Source organism: Callithrix jacchus, chromosome 20 (genome assembly GCF_049354715.1).
Source record: "Callithrix jacchus isolate 240 chromosome 20, calJac240_pri, whole genome shotgun sequence".
Classification (NCBI taxonomy): Eukaryota; Metazoa; Chordata; class Mammalia; order Primates; family Cebidae; genus Callithrix; species Callithrix jacchus.
Window position 1 is genome coordinate 35,440,265 of NC_133521.1, and position 17,855 is coordinate 35,458,119.

The window sequence follows — 17,855 nt, forward strand, 5'->3', positions numbered from 1 at the left end:
AGTCCAACAGAACCCAATTGGAGTCCACCTTTTATTAAGTGGCCTTGAGTATACTGCAGGTTGGACCATCCTATAAAGAAACAGGCCAAGAGCAGTGGCTCATGCCTGTAATCTCAACACATTGGTAGGCCAAGGCAGGAGGATTACTTGAGTCCAGGAGTTCAAGACCAGCCTGGGCAACATAGCAAGACCTTGTGTGTTTACTAAAAAAAAGCTAGGCATGGTGACTTGTGCCTGTACTCTCAGCTACTTGGGAGGCTGAGACAGGGCGATTGCTTAAGCCTGAGAGACAGAGGCTGTCGGGGGTTGTGATCAGGCTACTACACTCCAGCCTGGACAACAGTTAGTGATCCTGCCTCAAAAACAAGAACAAGAAACAATCTTAGGGTTCTGGGCGAGGATGACAGAGATGGCTTTCAGAAATCCAGCAGAGGGCACTGGGCCCTCAAGTTTTCTCTTAAAAAAGGTTCTAGTGGAGCCAGTAACTGTCAGATGCTTAACAGACATCAACCCTCAATCTTTATGACAGTTCCATGAGGTGGGTGAGAACCTGGGGCTGACGGAATAATACCACCCAAACATGCCCACATCCTCATCCCCAGAACCTGTGAATCTGGAACCTCACATAGAAAAATAGACTTTGTAGATCAGATTAAGTGAAGGATTTGGGGATGGGAAGGTTCTCCTGGGTCCTTAAAAGAGGGAGGCAGGAGGAGTGGCAGAGTCAGAGAGATCTAAAGGTCTACCCTGCTGACTTTGAAAAAAGAGGGAGGAAACTGCAAGCAATGAAATGCAAGGGCTTCTTGTAAGGATGGTAAAGTCTGCCAGGCACGGTGGTTCACACCTGTAATCCCAGCACTTTGGGAGGCCGAGGTGGTCGTGTCACCTCAGGTCAGGAGTTCGAGACCAGCCCAGCCAGCATGGTGAAACCCATCTCTTTAAAAAAAAAAAAAAATGAGAAAGTCGAGGAAATGAATTCTTCCCTGGAAAGAAATCCAGAAAGGAATGCAGTCCTCCTGGAGCCTTTATGTTAACCCTGTAAAACCCATTTCAAACTTTTGACCTCCAGAATGGTAAGATGATAAATCTGTGTTTCAAGTCACTATTGGTGGTCATTTATTCCAGCAAGTATAACAAATTCCTCCTGGAAATCAGGAAACTAATACAGAAACTTACCTCCACTTTGCAGAAAGTAAAGGGGGAAAAGAAAACCCAGAGTGTCACAGAGAGGCTGGGTGACCTGCCCGAAGTCACACAGTCAGAGAATGCAGTAGCCTGGATCCCTTCTTAGACTCCCATGGCTTCACAGCACAGGCTGATGGCCTCACAGGAAAGGCATGCAATTGGTAAACAGGGGAATATTGGTGAAGTCATGGGAAAGTGATGTTCACTTCTCTGGGATACTTCCCAGCACAGAAATGATTTGAAGCCATCAGAGATGAGCTATGTCAGAAGTAAAGAGGTACCTTAGCAATACGTGAAGACCTTCAGAGCAAAACCCAAAGTCTTACAAAAGGGTCTTCCGTGGTGCAAATAGTGGCTGGTTAGGGACCTCAAGGTCCACCACACTGTCCACTTCCAGACACCAGGATGCGGCCTCTGCCTTTGTTTTTCTCTCCACCACTGTGGCCTCCTCTTAGAGAATCCCCCTTGGGATTCAGACTCACCTGGAGCCAAAGCACATGCTCCCCACTCTCCCTGAATCCCTAGCGCTCAGCTGTTTCCTCAGCTCACTCCTCCCTGCTCTTCAGGTCTCACCCATCACCTCCTTAAACCCACCTGTATCTGTGTCCTGTAAGTTGCTGTTACAAATGACCACAAAAGCAAAGGCTTAAGTAACATAAATGTATTGTCTTACAGTTCTGAAAGCCCCAACATCAAGGTGTCAGCGCGGCTGCGTTCCTCATGGAGGCTCTGGGGGGGAATTTATTTCTTTCCCTTCTTTAGCTTCCAGAGGCCACATGCATTTTTTCTTTCCTCATGTCCCCTCCTGACAGGGCATCACTCCAACCTCCGGTTCCCTGTCCCATCATATGCTTTCTGAGCCTAACCCTCCTGCCTCCCTCTTGCAAGAATGATTGTGATTCCATGGGGCCCTCAGATAATCCAGAATAATCCTCCATCTCATATTTTTAGCTCAATCATTTCTACAAAGTCCCTTTTGCCAAGTCGGGTAACAAACACATCCTCAGGCTCTGGAGATGAGTGAATGGATGTCTTGGGAGTGTGAGGTCATTCTGTCTGCCTACCCGAGGGATCTTAAGTGGGTCACTCTCCCCCGACCCCTCACCATCTATTCTCCATCATGGAGCAATGCCTACTCCCTTTGCAGCACATTTTTTTATGATTATGATAAGCCTATTAAGGGAAACTGATTCCACCAGGACAGACAGAGCACATCCGTTTCTCCCAGCTCCTGGCCCAGGGCTTTGGTTCTGTTGAATGACTGAACAAATGAATGAATGAAGCAGTATAGCTATTATCATTAACATAAGAAAGATGAGATGCAGAGAGAAGAAGCCACTTGTCAGAATGAATTACCAAGTCGAGCAGAGCCAGGATTCAGCCCTGGAATGTTCCCACTGCCTCCTGCCACCATCCACTTGGGATGCTGTCAAAGTGGCCTCCCAGAGACCAGAAGTGTCAGAGAAAGTCCAGATGTCCTCTGAGCTTAGAATGTTGGCATCTTGAGGTACTTGAATAACATGACTCAGATTTCCTCTCTCCACTGTCTGGATGGGAAACCAGCTCTGTTGGGGATGGCCTAAGTCCATGCAGAATCCCAGCCCTGGAAAATCCAGCTGCCGAGACCAGATCTGCCCAGCCACGCAGCTGGCAGCGGTGTCCCAGACTGTGTGTGGGACCATCATCCTGATTATGAACAGACTCCGCTGAGCCACCCAGGCTGCACTGAGCAGGCCACCAAGAGATAGCTGCCCAGGCCAGGGGCTCTCTTGGATGTGGGGTAGACAACACAAAGGCTTCTAGGTGAGGCTCAGCCACATGGCATTTCGCTTTCTCCACATATCCACTTGTTCATTCATTGATTCATCCTAGAAGCTATTATGTGACAGATGCTTCTTTGTACTGTGACTCTGAGGTAGACACCATTGCCCTGCCCATATAGAACTGCAATCCCCAATATAGTAGCTAAGAGCTCTGAGCCATGGGAAGCCACCGAGCATTTCAAGTGTGGCTTTTCTGAATTGAGATTTACTCAGTGTAAAATATACCCTAGATTCTAGACAATCCCCCCCAAAAGTGTAAATTATTACTTGAGTATACATTGAAATAACATGTTGGATATATTTGGTTAAAGAAAATATGTTATTAAATTTCACCAGTTTTTTACATTTCTTAACTGGTTAAATAGAAAATTTTAGCCACGTTTGTGGTTTGCTTTGTATTTTTGATGGCGCCGTTCTATTGATTTGCAATGGAGAGCAGAGGCTGATGTGTAACTGACAAGGCTGGGGTAGGGTTGCCATCACTAGCTGTCTGAGGTGTGAAGGGAGAAGTGCTTGTGCCAGACTGAGAGGCTGGGGGTGAGGGCAAATGCTTGGAAGAGCTCACATCCAAGTCAACAGCTGCGAGACCAATCCAAGATATCTCAGGACCAGGGCACTCCAGGAAGGGACCCAGTGTATACAGAGACAGTGCAGAGCGCCCAGTGAACTTCAGGTAAGTTGTAGAGGGTGGGCATGAAAGTGCATGAAGAGATGAAGAAAAGCAATAAAGCTAGAAAAAGCAGTTACCAGCTCCAGAAATATGTAGTCCAGTGCTGTTCAGCAGAATTTTAATGTGAGCCACATGCAAAGTTTTAAATTTTCTGGTTTCTAGCCATGTTTAAAAACTACAAACAGGTCCGGGCACGGTGGCTCATGCCTGTAATCCCAGCATTTTGGGGGACTGAGGTAGGCGGATCACGAGGTCAGGAGATTGAGACCATCCTGGCCAACATGCTGAAACCCTGACTCTACTAAAAATTGAAAAATTAGCCGGGTGTGGTGGCATGCGCCTGTAGTCCCAGCTACTTGGGAGACTCAGGCAAGAGAATCCCTTGAACCCAGGAGGTGGAGGTTGCAGCTGATACCATGCCACTGCACTCCAGGCTGGCGATGGAGTGAAACCCCGTCTCAAAAGGAAAAAAACTCAAACAATTTAATAATTGCTATTTCATCATGAAATAAATATCAGCAGTTCTTACTGAGATGGTTTGCCTCTTCACTATGATGATGACGTCTGTGAAGTCTGCTGTGAATTTTATACTGACAGTACATTGGCAGTTTTTACTAACCAAATTTCAAATGCTCACTTGCCACATTGACTAGTGGCTATAGTGTTAGGCAATGTCGATCTATCTACTAGACGATTCTCTTTAATATAGTGGGGAAAGATTTTTAAGCAGAAGAGTACTTTAAAAAAAAAACACCTCTGACAGTTGCAATGGAGAAGACAGATCTGCCATGAGCTTTCTGGAGGCCGTTACCACCACCTTCTGGGCACTGTCACCCCTGCCGGGGTGCCTCCACTTATAAATGGTAATTTGGGAGCAATGCCTCTTTTTGCAGACTTTGCTTTGCCAGGGTGTTATTTGAGAGCAGTTTGGGGTGTCGATAACAGCCCTGTCAAGGGGAAGCTGCCCTCTCAATTCCCCCGATTCTCACCACCTGAGGCAAGACCCTTGGAGTTTTTAATCATTGGACGTCTCATGTGTGAAACTGTGTTGCTTAACTCAGCTAATTATTGTGATACTTAACTCAGCTTATCATCGAGTTTCTCATCTGTGAAACTAAAGCATACACTCAGCTAAAAGGCTTGGTGTGTGGATAAAAGGAAGCAACTTATGCAAAGTGCTTCACAGGGTGGCCTAAGAAAGAATTAATCGGAAACAGTATCATTTCTTTCCTTCAACATCGTCATCAGAAAGGCTCTTTTTTCCATCTCCAAGAGCAGCCTAAGAAGAGGATAGAAATGCAAACAGCGTGACTAGGGGGTCAGGCTAATTAAATAGCCTCTTGGAAATACTCGTAATCCTTTATCCATCTTTTCCATAAGGGACTTCAAGGAGTCAGTTCATTTCAGAAAGAAATATCCAAACACCATGCAGATTAGATGCTGCCCTGCAGGGGGCTCTCTCTCCTGGCATCACAATAAGCTTTAATTGGTGAGAAAACAGCTTTTCCATTTCCCTGGGCTCCGTCTTATTGGAGAGGCAGCTTAAAAGTTGTTCCTAGTCTCCAAGGAGTTTTCAGATGCTAATGACTTGCCAGGGTGACAAATAACTGAGTGCTGGGGAGCCATGATGTTCTTACCATGTTCCTCTGCCTTTGAGAGCCCAATGAGGCAGTACAGACTGGGCAGAATTGGGAAAGAGCTTTGGTTTTGAAATCTGGCAGCCGTGAGTTTCAACCACAATTCTGTCACAAATGACTACTTCATCTTGGGACATATTGCTTCTGTTTTTGAGCATCAGGGTACTCATCTGCAAAATGGGTATATATTTTTCAAATTAAGAATTATGCACATAAGATTAGAATCTATTAGCTATCTATTACTGCATTTACCCTCGCAAAACAGAGGCACTTCGGATCTCCCAGTTTCTGTGGGTGAGCAATCTGGGCATGGCTTCATTGGTTCATTTGATTCTCACAAGGCTGCAGTCATGGGAAACGGGTCCTGATCCAGACCCAAGAGAGGGCTCTTGGGTCTCACACAAGAAAGAATTCGGGGCGACTCCACAGTGCAAAGCAAAGCAAGTTTGTTAAGAAAGTAAAGAAGTGAAACAATAGCTACTCCATAGACAGAGCAGGGCACTCCTGAAAGTAAGGGGAACATGCTCACCCTGGGTGCAATGCCTGTTAATATCAGGATAAAAAAAATATCATGGAGACACATGCTCCGTTACAAGGGTTTGTAATAAAGAATTTTTTTTTGAGACAGTCTCACTCTGTCACCCAGGCTGGAGTGCAATGGCACAGTCTCGGCTCACTGCAACATCTGCCTCCCAGGTTCAAGCAATTCTGCCTCAGCCTCCTTAGTAGTTGGGACTACAGGCATATTTTAGTAGAGACGGGTTTTCACCGTGTTGTCCAGGCTGGTCCTGCTCAGGCAATCCACCCACCTCAGCCTTCCAAAGTACTAGAATTACAGGTGTGAGCCTTGGCACCCAGCAAGGATTAAGTTTCTTGATTACTGTATTTTGCAAGATTACATATATTTTAAACAGTCTCTCTCTGTCTCCCAGGCTGGAGTACAGTGGTACAATCTCAGCCCACTGCAACGTCCACTTCTTGGGTTCAAGCAATTCTCTTGCCTCCGCCTCCCTAGTAGTTGGGATTATAGGTGTGCACCACCACAACCAGCTAATTTTTGTATTTTTAGTAGAGATGGGATTTCGCCATGTTGGTCAGGCTAGTCTCGAACTCGTGACCTCAAGTGATTTGCCCACCTTGGCCTCCCAAAGTGTTGGGATTATAGGCGTGAGCCATTGTGTCCAGTCTGATATTATCTTTAAAGCAAAATTAGGAATGCTTCTGCTAAAGATATCAAGGTATTGACATTCTCAAGTCTGGGTCTGTTGAGTAAACACTATGAATCTGTTCCCTTAACCATAAACATCTAGAGGCTAGGAATACCTAACTTCCTGGGAATGCAGCCCAGCAAGTCCCAGCCTCATTTCCTAGCCCTCACTCAGAATAGAGTTGCTCTGCTTCAAATGCCTCTGAGCTGGGGCTGTGGTCTCAACTGGGAAGGGTCTGCTTCCAAGCTCTGTCAGCGGTTGTCGGCAGGATTCAGTTCCTCAGGGGCCTTTGGACTGAGGGTATCTGTTCCTCATTGACTGTTTGCTGGGGTCCGCCCTCAGCTTCTTGCCATGTGGACCTCTCCATAGGGCAGCTCACAACATGGCAGTTCAAGTCATCAGAACAAGGAAGCATCAATCGTCAGAGGAAGAGGGACTGCAAGATGGAAGTCATGGTCGGTAATACCGACATACAATCACTTCTGCTCTATTCTGTTGCTTAGAAGCAAGTCACTAGGTCCAGCCTACATTCAAAGGAAGGGGATGAGGACCAGGCAGTGGGGGTTACTGACGACCATTTTAGAAGCTGTCCGTTACAATATACGAAGATTCTCAGTGAGTAGCAGCTGTTATTATGAACAAATGTGAAAACACTTTTAAAAGCAGTGTTCACGGCTGGGCACAGTGGCTCACGCCTGTAATCCCAGCACTTTAGGAGGCCAAGATGAGCGGATCACAAGGTCAGGCGTTCGAGACAAGCCTGGCCAATATGGTGAAACTCATCTCTACAAAAAATACAAAAAAAAAAAATAGCTGGGTTTGGTGGCATGTACCTTTAGTTCCAGCTACTTGGGAGGCTGAGGCAGGAGAATCACTGGAACCTGGAAGGGGGAGGTTGTAGGGAGCCAAAATCGTACCATTACACTCCAGCCTGGGCAATAAGAGCCAGACTTTGTCTCAAAAAAAGAAAAAGAAAAAGAAAAGCAGTGTTCACTATAGAAATAACAGCAATGTACTGGATTATGCATTAGGGCCAAGAAATTTAACAATCATATGTCATTATTAGTCAGAGATCAAGGCCGGGCACTGTGCGTCATGCCTGTAATCTCAGCACTTATGGGAGGCCAAGTGGGGAGGATCACTTGAGGCCAAGAGCTCATGAGCAGCCTGGGCAAAAGGGCAAAACCATTATCTCTACTAAAAAAAAAAAAAAGGAAAAATCAAATTAGCTGAGCTCATGGTGATGCTTGTCTGTAGTCCCAGCTACTCGGGAGGCTGAGGTAAGAGGATGGCTTGAGCCCAGGAGGTCAAACCTGTAGTCATCTGGAATCGCACCCCTGTACTCCAGCCAAAGCAACAGACCGTCCTTGTCCCCCCCAAAAATGGGTCAAACCTGCAGTCATCTGGGATCACACCCCTGTACTCCAGCCAAAGCAACAGACCGTCCTTGTCCCCCCCAAAAATGGGTTGATTCTGACCATTGCCAAGTTATCCAAAGACTGCATTTAAAAATGCCTTTAATTTAAATACTGATTTGATAACATGTTACCAAACACTAAAGCTAGAAGGCATCCATTTCTTCTACATAATGTTTTATCAGGTGTCCATATCCCATTCTAGTTATGTTAGCGTATGTGTATTTTTATGGAAATATAGATTAAAATATTTTAAACATCATGTCAGTTCTCACTTAGCCATATTACAATATTTAATCGTGCTGTGTGGTCTCTGTAATTAGCTCTAGGTATCTTTATATCTTTTTTTTTTTTTGAGACGGAGTTTCACTGTTGTTACCCAGACTGGAGAGCAATGGCGCGATCTCGGCTCACTGCAACCTCCACCTTCTGGGTTCAAGCAATTCTCCTGCCTCAGCCTCCTGAGTAGCTGGGACTACAGGCGCACACCACCATGCCCAGCTAATTTTTGTATTTTTACTAGAGACGGGGTTTCACCTTGTTGACCAGGATGGTCTCGATCTCTTGACCTCGTGATCCATCCACCTCGGCCTCCCAAAGTGCTGGGATTACAGGCTTGAGCCACCGCGCCCGGCTTTTTATATCCTTCAACTGCCATGTCTAATTTCCCTTCAGTATATAAGTGAGAGCTATTCTTTACTTACCCATCCCCTTAACTCTGGGACATGTAAGTTGCTTCAATGTTTTGCCATAAAAGCAATACTGTACTTGTGTTATCTTTTGTGTAGTAAGTTTTTTTTCCCCTAATTTGAATTACGTCTTTAGGATAAAGTTCCAGAAAAGCAATTAGAATGCAGAGATTTTAAAGGCTGTGTCACGTTGCTATCCAAGTGACAAGGCTCTGGTTTTCACACAGGCAAACGCTGCTCTGTCAGTCAGCCAGGGTGAGTTCCTCAAAGGCAGGCACTATCTTACGTTTTAATTTTTTTGACCATAGTGTCTGGCCTAGAAGCAACATTTTAATGAATATGTGTGGACTGAATATATGAGCACACATACTTAAAAACTTGAGACTTCAGAAAAAATATTTAGGCTAGATCTATTAAAACTTATTTTTCTTTTCATTGTTTTTTCTTTGTTGAGACGGAGTCTTGCCCTGTCACCAAGCTGGAGTGCGATGGCGCGATCTTGGCTCACTGCCTCTCCACCTCCGCAGTTCAAGCAATTCTCCTGCTTCAGCCTCCCGAGTAGCTGGGACTACAGGCGTGTGCCACCAGGCCCAGCTAATTTTGTGTGTGTGTGTGCCTTTAGTAGAGACAGGGTTTCACCATGTTGGCCAGGATGGTCTTAATCTCTTGACCTTGTAATCCACCCGCCTCAGCCTCTCAACGGGCTGGGATTACAGGCGTGAGCCATCACACCTGGCTTTTTTTTTTTTTTTTCTTAATTAAGCAATGTGGCATTTCTATAGGTTTCACTGAGATGTGGAGCATGGGCCTGGGCCAAGTACCCAGCTCCATGTTGCCTTTTCTGGATTTCATTTAACTCTCATGCCTCCCCAACCCCACCTCAACAGTTGGAATTCCACGTGGCAATAGAATGAGATCCTCAAAATGCAAATTGGATTCTGCAACACCTTTGCTATTTCAGAGGGTCCCAGGAGCCACCTGTTGGCTTGGCAAGGCCCCTAACATTTGAAAGGCAACGGTAGGCCCTCTTTTCTGGGGAGAATTCTAGAGTGTTCGGGGAAAATGCCACTGAGGCAGAGAATAGCTCCCAGTAACCAGAATCATGAGAATTTTCCTCAGTGCAGTTCAGCCTTGGGTAATGGGTCCACTTAGCCCACATGTGCATCAGAATTGAACAACATTGACGTAATCAGGGCACAAATGACTTTCAGAAAGTATTTGTATTGGTCAAAATGTAATCTGACCAATGCACCCCGCCACCCTGCAGCATGTAACTCCCAGAACTCCAGAGAACCTTCCCCCCAGCCTTTTAGAGAAATGTGTATCTACTTATTTCAAGAGCTGTCACCCTCGTTTTATCGACCCAGAAGATGTTTGCACAAGATCAGAGTGTGTGAATGGCACAGCCAGAATTTATTTGCACCCTACCATCCAACAATGCCCTCTATCCTCTAAGCTTGAGCCACAGCGCCCTCTGATGGTCACTCGACAGTTTGCGTTGTCCAAGCCCCCTTTTTACCTGGGCCACATCTCACCTAACCAGCACCTGTTTGTTACCTTGTCCCGCAGGTCAAAGAGGCCATGCAGCGGATCCATGACCGAGGGAACATTGGCAAGTTAATTCTGGATGTAGAAAAGACTCCAACTCCTCTGGTAAGTGAAAAGCAAGAGGAGACTGTTCAGTTCCACATGAGAGATGCACCACGGGTTAATCAGGTGCAGCACAGAGCAGGTAGAAGGAAGTACAAGTAGCTTGTGGGCTAGTGGAGGGGACTAGGGGTAATCAAATGATTTCACACATGAGGGATTAACCACAAACTGAGATGAATGCTGAAAAGGAAAGGCCAGTGCTTCCGTGAGTGGATATCAAAAGCAATCTGAAGGCACAGGCATTTGTTTCTATGAAAGCATAGAAACGACAGACCTAGCCGGGTGCAGTGGCTCAAGCCTGTAATCCCAGCACTTTGGGAGGCCGAGGCGGGTGGATCACGAGGTCAAGATATCGAGACCATCCTGGTCAACATGGTGAAACCCCATCTCTACTAAAGATACAAAAACAGCTGGGCATGGTGATGTGTGCCTGTAATCCCAGCTACTCAGGAGGCTGAGGCAGGAGAATTGCCTGAACCCAGGAGGCGGAGGTTGCAGTGAGCCGAGATCACGCCATTGCACCCCAGCCTGGGTAACAAGAGCGAAACTCTGTCTCAAAAAAAAAAAAACAAAAAAAAAAAACCAGAATGAACTAAAACTTTTGCATATTGTCATCCAAAGTGTTTTTTTGTTTGTTTGTTTTATGAGATGGAGTTTCACTCTTGTTGCCCCAGGCTGGAGTGCAGTGGCATGATCTCGGCTCACTGCAACCTCCATCTTCCTGGTGCAAGCTATTCTCCTGCCTTAGCCTCCCAAGTAGCTGGGATGACAGGCATGTGCCACCATGTCCAGCTAATTTTGTATTTTTTAGTAGAGACGGGGTTTCTGTATGTTGGTCAGGCTGGTCTTGAACTCCCAACCTCAGGTGATCCGCCCGCCTTGGCCTCCTAAGGTGCTGGGATTACAGGCATGAGCCACCGTGCTCGCCAATGTGTGTATTTTTAAAACTATTTCCATGACTTTTGTAACCATGATGTAGTTTGGGTATGACAGTCATTTCATTCAATGAAGGACAACTTCACCATGGTGAGATGCCCTCTCATTAAGTGACTGATACTATATGGCTGTAGCTTATTAAATGCTTACTAAGTTCCGGGACTGTTCAAAGCAGATTAGAGGACAAGCTTGGGGAGGGGCTGGCAAGGATCCTGAGTCTCCTGTACACCTACTGTATACCCTTCAAACATATGACCAAGTGCATTTCAGCCCCATTTGTAGAAGGCAGACAGGCTCTAGGGCCATCCTAGAAATTTACTGCTTTCAAGCAAAACATTGGCACCAATTTCCCACTCCGGGATGCTCCTGTGTTCATCACACACGAGTTGCTGCCAAGTCCTTGGGCTGGTAGAAAGGCCTGTCTTACCGAGTGGGGATTCTTACCAGAGCAGATGCTGAGAAGCTCACCTTTCTGGGTGAAAGCACAGGATCTACCTGTGCCACACACGACATGTGTGGGGGTGACAATGTCATTGTCCTTGTTTCTGAACGCCCTGAAGGCTTTTTTCTTTTTTGAGATGGAGTCTCACTCAGTCGCCCAGGCTCGAGGGCAATGGCACGATCTCAACCCACTGCAACTTCTGCCTCCTCGCTTCCTGTGATCCTCCTGCCTCAGCTTCCCAAGTAGCCAGAATTACAGGCATTCACCACCATACCGAGCTAATTTTTGTATTTTTAGTAGAGACAGAGTTTCACCATGTTGGCCAGGCTTGTCTCAAACAGCTGACCTCAAGTGATCCACCCACCTCAGCCTCCCAAAGTGCTGGGATGACAGGTGTGAGCCCTGTGCCTGACCCTCCTGAAGGCTTTTATCCCTGGGACTGAAAGAAACAAAAAGATGGTAGAGAGTGGGTATTCGGAGCAACCATGGGGTAGACCCGTGGCCCATCTAGGCAAAGAGTAGACTTGAAGGAGAGGGAGCGTGTAGTCAGGTTAAATGGAAGATGTGGAGATGCAGGAGGGATCCAGTGAGGTCATTTTAGGGTTAGCACTTGAAGGAAGAGGAAACGACACAAGAGCCAGGCTCACGAGGATGTGTCACTGTCCACTCAGCAGCTGTTGGAGGAGGGGTCGGAGGCACCTGCAGAGGTGCTTTCTCCTAGTGCAATGTCCACCCTGTCTCAAAAAAAAACAAAAGTGTCTCACTCTGTTGCCCAGGCTGGAGTGCAGTGGTGCAATCTTGGCTCACTGCAACCTTCACGTCCCAGGTTCAAGTGATTCTCCTGCCTCCCCAACCCAAGTAGATGGGATTACAGGTGTGCACCACCATGCCTGGCTAAATTTTGTATTTTTAGAAGAGATGGGGTTTCACCATATTGGCGAGGTTGGTCTTGCAATCTTGACCCCAAGTTATCTGCCCATCTCGGCCTCCCAAAGTGCTAGGATTATAGGCGTCAGGCACCATGCCTGACCATGACCACTCTCAGCCCTCCCTCAGCCTTGAATCTGCTAAGCCAGCATGCTGCAGGACACACCGCTCCTCTAGAATAGTCTGGGCTACAAGGCATGTGGCCAGCACCCAGGCAGGGGAAGTCGATTGCTATTGGCAGTTCCAGATGCAAATTTCCTGGGAAGCCCTAAGAGTGGAGTCTCTCCTGCTCAGAGCCTCCTCTTGATGAGGCGGGGCAAAAGCGAAGTCGGAACTCATCCTATGATGGGTCATGGAGTCAGAGCAGAGGCAGAACTACTGCCTCCAGACCTCACAGTACCAGAGGGCAGCCCTGCCCCAGTCCTGGCCATCTGACCAGTGCCCTGGAGAATAAGGGTGGCCTTTCCTGAAGGCTCCTGAGCTCTGCTGCTCTTACAACATCTGTGGCTACATAACCTCAGTGTCTCCCTTTCCACTGCTGTAGAACAGAACTAAGAATAATTACGACTATTGCTACAACTTCATAGAGTCATTGAGAAGATTAAAAGGACCAGTGTTTGTGAGCAAATTGGCATATTGGTGACTATGCATTATAATAGGCTACTAAGGGACAGGTACAGTTCTTCCCCTCCCATAGTTAGTTCTACGTTACCCTGAAAGCGCTTACTGCACAGGTACCTAGTTGTAGGGAAGAAAACTGCAGAGACCTGGTCCTCTCCTGCGGTGCCTACAGTTTGGCAGGGGCAGTTGGACACTGGTCCATGAGCCATTCGTATAAATGGGACACTGCAACTCTTGATCAGTGCTACAGAGAAGAGGTGTTTGGGCCACGAAAGCTCATAATAGGGAGATTGTTCCAGTTAGGGAACTTTGGAAAGGCTTTCCCAAGGAAGTAGGATCAGCTCTAACGGAAAAGTAGGCATGGACTGGGCTGATGGAGTGGAGGGATGACATTCCAGGGAGAAGGCATTGCACATGCGTGGTCTAGGGGGAAAGCCCAGCTTCAGGTTAGAGAACACGGGGTGGGCTGAAATTCAGGGACCAAATTCCTGTTTGTCGGAATAAGCCATGATGCAGGTGGGGACTCAAGTTTGGGAGACCTGGGGCCCAACCTAGATCTGGGAGCTTAGAACAGAAAAGAAGTCTGAGGCACAGCTCTTGCAGGGGATGTTAATGAACAGAACTCATTTGTTTGGAGACTCTCATGCTCAGCCCTTTGCTAGACTCTTTAGAGACATTTCTCCGTGTTCTTTCACCTGGTTCTTATAACAACTTTATAAGGCAGGTGGATTTTCCGCCACTGTAATGACAGAGGAAAGGAAGGCCCAGAGGGGCAATCCTAACTATGCCAGGTGCCAGGGATCAGCAAAAGAAAAGGATCCAGGCAAAACCCACCTCCTCCCAGAAACTGTATTCCGGTGGGAACAGAAGCCTAAGAGTAGATAAATACACCTTCATTCTGGTTGTTGTATCTGCTCTTCCTAAGTGACAGCATCAGGACTTCCACCCTGGTGGCTCAGTGCAGCTGATGTTCTGGATACCCCTCCCATCTTCCCTTGGCAGTCGAGTCCCCTGCACTCCAGGAGCTTCCTTTCGTGGGCACCTGCCCCCCGACTGCCTCAGAGCTAACTCTGGTCACCAGAGCATGCTTTATTTGCATAGAACCTGCGTGAGATACTGAGAGATAACTCACCTCCCTGAGAACAAACCTTAGCCGTACTGACGTTTCCTCCTCCCTCAGAAGGGCAGACTCTAAGATGTGCCCCATAGGGTCTCTCAGAGGTCCCCAGCAGGACTCAGTCCCACTGCCAACACAGGAACCAACTTACCTACATACCCTGCCTTGGATTCTTCCCCTTTTTGGTCTCATTTCTTCACTCCCCTGTTAGTGCTTCCTGGGATCATCTCCTAAATTCCAGATACTTACATTCAAATCCTTATCTTAGTACCGTCTCTTGGGATGCCCATGGTGTGACGGCTAATCCCACACTGCCTTCCAAGGAAACAAGCAACCCCAGCTCGCAGCCCCCAAGAAGTCCTCCCATGGGACTTCCTCAGATGCTCAGATATGACGGGGCCGGGTTGCACAGCCCTCACTAACATCCTCTTTTGAATTACAGATGGCCAATGACAGCACAGAGACCAGTGAAGCAGGGGAAGAGGAAGAGGACCACGAGGGAGACAGCGAGAACAAGGAGCGGATGCCCTTTATCCAGTAACCCAGGAACCCAGATGAGAGAATGTGAAAGACGGTTTGGAAGAAGAGGACCCGGCTGAGCAAACTCTTCTGTGCCCCAGTGAACAAATGCTGTAGTCCAGTGCGTGTCGTGTTTGTCTGCAGTCAGCTGAGCTAAAAAGCTGTTGATCACTGTTGTTTTTTGAAATTAAGTGCCAATCCCATTCCATGCAGTATTATGTCCCTCTATCTGCGTATTACACACCCCTCTCCCCTGTATCAAAACCGTCTGTCTGTGGGTTCTTCTTGACAGTTCTAGAACAGCCTTGCAAATTAATACAAGCCCTGAGCTCTATGCCTAAGAGACCAGACATGGGGAAAGACAAGTTTGGATGGAAAGGTGTTATCACAGAGCCCTGTCTAGCTCCTAGAACTCTTCAGGCCAATGACACTTTTTCACTGCCAGCCACCCTTGCCTCTGATGAGAACACTTGCCAATTTGGCTGGCAGAAAGAGAGTAGGCCAGGAGATGTTTTCATGAGCCCACAGATCTAGAAACTCTCCTAGTAGTACTTTTTCTCTCTCCATTTAAGAGACAACTATGGTCAAAAGTTTGAGCCATTCTCTTCTACCCCGCTTCAGTGTTTGACCCTTCCACTGGTTCTTATCCATAAACACCGGGAGGCAGGTATAGATTTTTTTACAGTAGACAGTGGGTTAACAGAATGAGTTTGAGGACCTGCCATGGAGATGTGTCCTCCAAAACACATCCCATGAGCAGGATTCTTTCTGCTCCGTATTTATTTTAAGAAAACTCACCACATACAAGACGCATTCAGAAGTCATTCCTGAGAATTGCTGGTGTTTGCACACTTGCCACCTGCATTACAAATTCTGCAATTTTCAATTGCTGCTGGAAAGTGACCATTTTGACCATGGATCCCCCAAGGAAGAGTTCCCTTGCAGACCACAGGTAGAAAAATCAATAAGTATCTCCTTCCGTGCCAAAGCATGTGCCAACATGTAACCAACTCTGGTGACACAAAAGGTGTATATTCAGCATCTGGTGCCAGATGTACAGTTCCTCCCCTCCCATATATAAACCTCTGGTGCAGAATCTTCAGTGCCCTTGTCCTGGGGAACCAAGGACGAAGCCACCTGCTTACACATCTTGTTCAGGTTTTCAGCTCCTAAGAAACCCCACTCCCATGCCATTTAACTGTGCTCGAGAGATGAATATACCTACCCTTGAGAAAGAGAAGGAATCCCAGTTTCTCCCCCAGTGGAGCTCCTCATTCCCTCCTTCCAGTCCTTTTGGCTAAAATGGTTAACTCTATCAGTCACAGACCAATCTGAAATACTAGGAGCTCATGGATTGGTACCCCAACTTTCTTTGTGTTCTGAAAAATATCAAAGGGCTTTCACGTTGCCCAGTTTCTCCACCAACAAGCCTTAGGGTGGACCCAGCCCTTTCCCTGGTGGTAGGAATGAATGCATCTTAGCAATTTCCTGTCTGATTTCCAAAGTCCCACTGTAGTAAATGTCACCTCATTCATCATGTTCTTTTTTCCTATCCTAAGCTTATGATGACATATGTATGCCAAATATTTATCTGAAGAGTTTCTCCTCATGAATGTGTGTATAAAATATGAAGACCAGAAAGGGTGCTGTCATCTGAGGAACCAAGTGATGGGAGTATCCCAAAAGAGGACACCAACGTCACCTTTCCTTCCTACTCCAGCACTCACCAATATTCCAGTTCTGGGCCATTCAGATAATGGGGCGTTTATTCCCCTATTACCTTTGCTAAGTGCTATATTATTGGTTATTTCTCCCATAACCATGCTGAAAAGGGAGTCCCCTAAGGAGAACTGTCATCCAAGTGGCATTCCTAGTAAGTTGGGCTGAAGTGGCATTTTCCAGAGCTGAAGAAGTAAAGAGCCATTGGCCATGTCAGGGCTGTCCTCCTCCAGAAAAGTGGGAACTCAGCTACATTCAGAATTCACATCTCCTTCGTTATGTGCAGAGGAGAGGTATAAAAGGCATCCCCTCCAAATCAACTTCGTTTGGGTTTGTTCAGCTAGCAAAGTTAATCCAGTAATCACAAATTATGCCAGGTGGTTAAGGAAAACCCATTCCTCTCGATACAGAATGAGAAAATTAGAGTTTAACCATTAAGACCAATTTCTGCCGTGAAGAATGGGGGGGCATAAGTTCATTGTTCAACGTGCTCTCATTTTAAGTACCTTCTTCCCTGTCCCTTGATTGTCATTTCTGAAGGAAGTGTAAAGAATGTCTCAGTCTGCCTTAAAGGAACTGTGAAGGCTTCTCTGTAATTTAAGCTTGATTGAAGTGAACTGAAACATTGTCTAATGTCTTCGTGGCTTTAGAGCTTTTGTTATATTGTGCCTACAAAGCAAATTATGTTTACACAAAAATATAAAGTATTCAGCATAGCCAAACCTTGCCTGGCATCTGTTATTCCACATACATCATTGCTGGATACATACATCATTGCTGGATAAGCAGTCGGACTATTAAATATGCAAAGAATGGGGAACTGAAAAAGGAAAAGCTAAAAACCTGGTAGGATCATCTCTAGATGAGAAACTAAAGACCCCATAAAGAAAGCAGGAGTTAAGAGGAGAAAAGGCTTTAAAACCAATTCAGGTTCTCTCCAGCTAGAAAGTAAAACCATTAGGTAAAAGGAAAAAAAAAAAAAAACCTATTGAAAACATCGTATGGGCCAGGTACAGTGTCTCACACCTGTAGGCCCACCACTTTGGGAAGCCAACACCGGTGGATCACTTGAGTTCAACAGTTCGAGACCAGCCTGGCCAACATGGTACAACCCCATCTCTACCAAAAATACAAAAAGTATCTGGGTGTGGTGGTATATGCCTGTAATCCCAGCTACTCGGGAGGCTGAGGCAGGAGAATCACTTGAACCCAAAAGGCAGAGGTTGCAGAGAATCGAGATCACACCACTGCACTCCAGCCTGGGCAACAGAACGAGACTCTGTCTCAACAAAACAAA

General features: G+C 46.6%; 1 protein-coding gene across 1 annotated transcript in view; it reads left to right on the plus strand.

Moving 5' to 3' along the window:
- VAT1L (vesicle amine transport 1 like) overlaps positions 1 to 17,280 on the plus strand; it is a 172,470-nt gene extending 155,190 nt beyond the window's left edge. Inside the window, exons 8-9 of the mRNA XM_002761186.6 lie at positions 10,197 to 10,280; positions 14,763 to 17,280. Coding sequence (XP_002761232.4) covers positions 10,197 to 10,280; positions 14,763 to 14,861 — 183 coding nt within the window. The 3' untranslated portion in view covers positions 14,862 to 17,280. The remainder of the gene's footprint in view (positions 1 to 10,196; positions 10,281 to 14,762) is intronic.
- Positions 17,281 to 17,855: the final 575 nt, after the last annotated feature.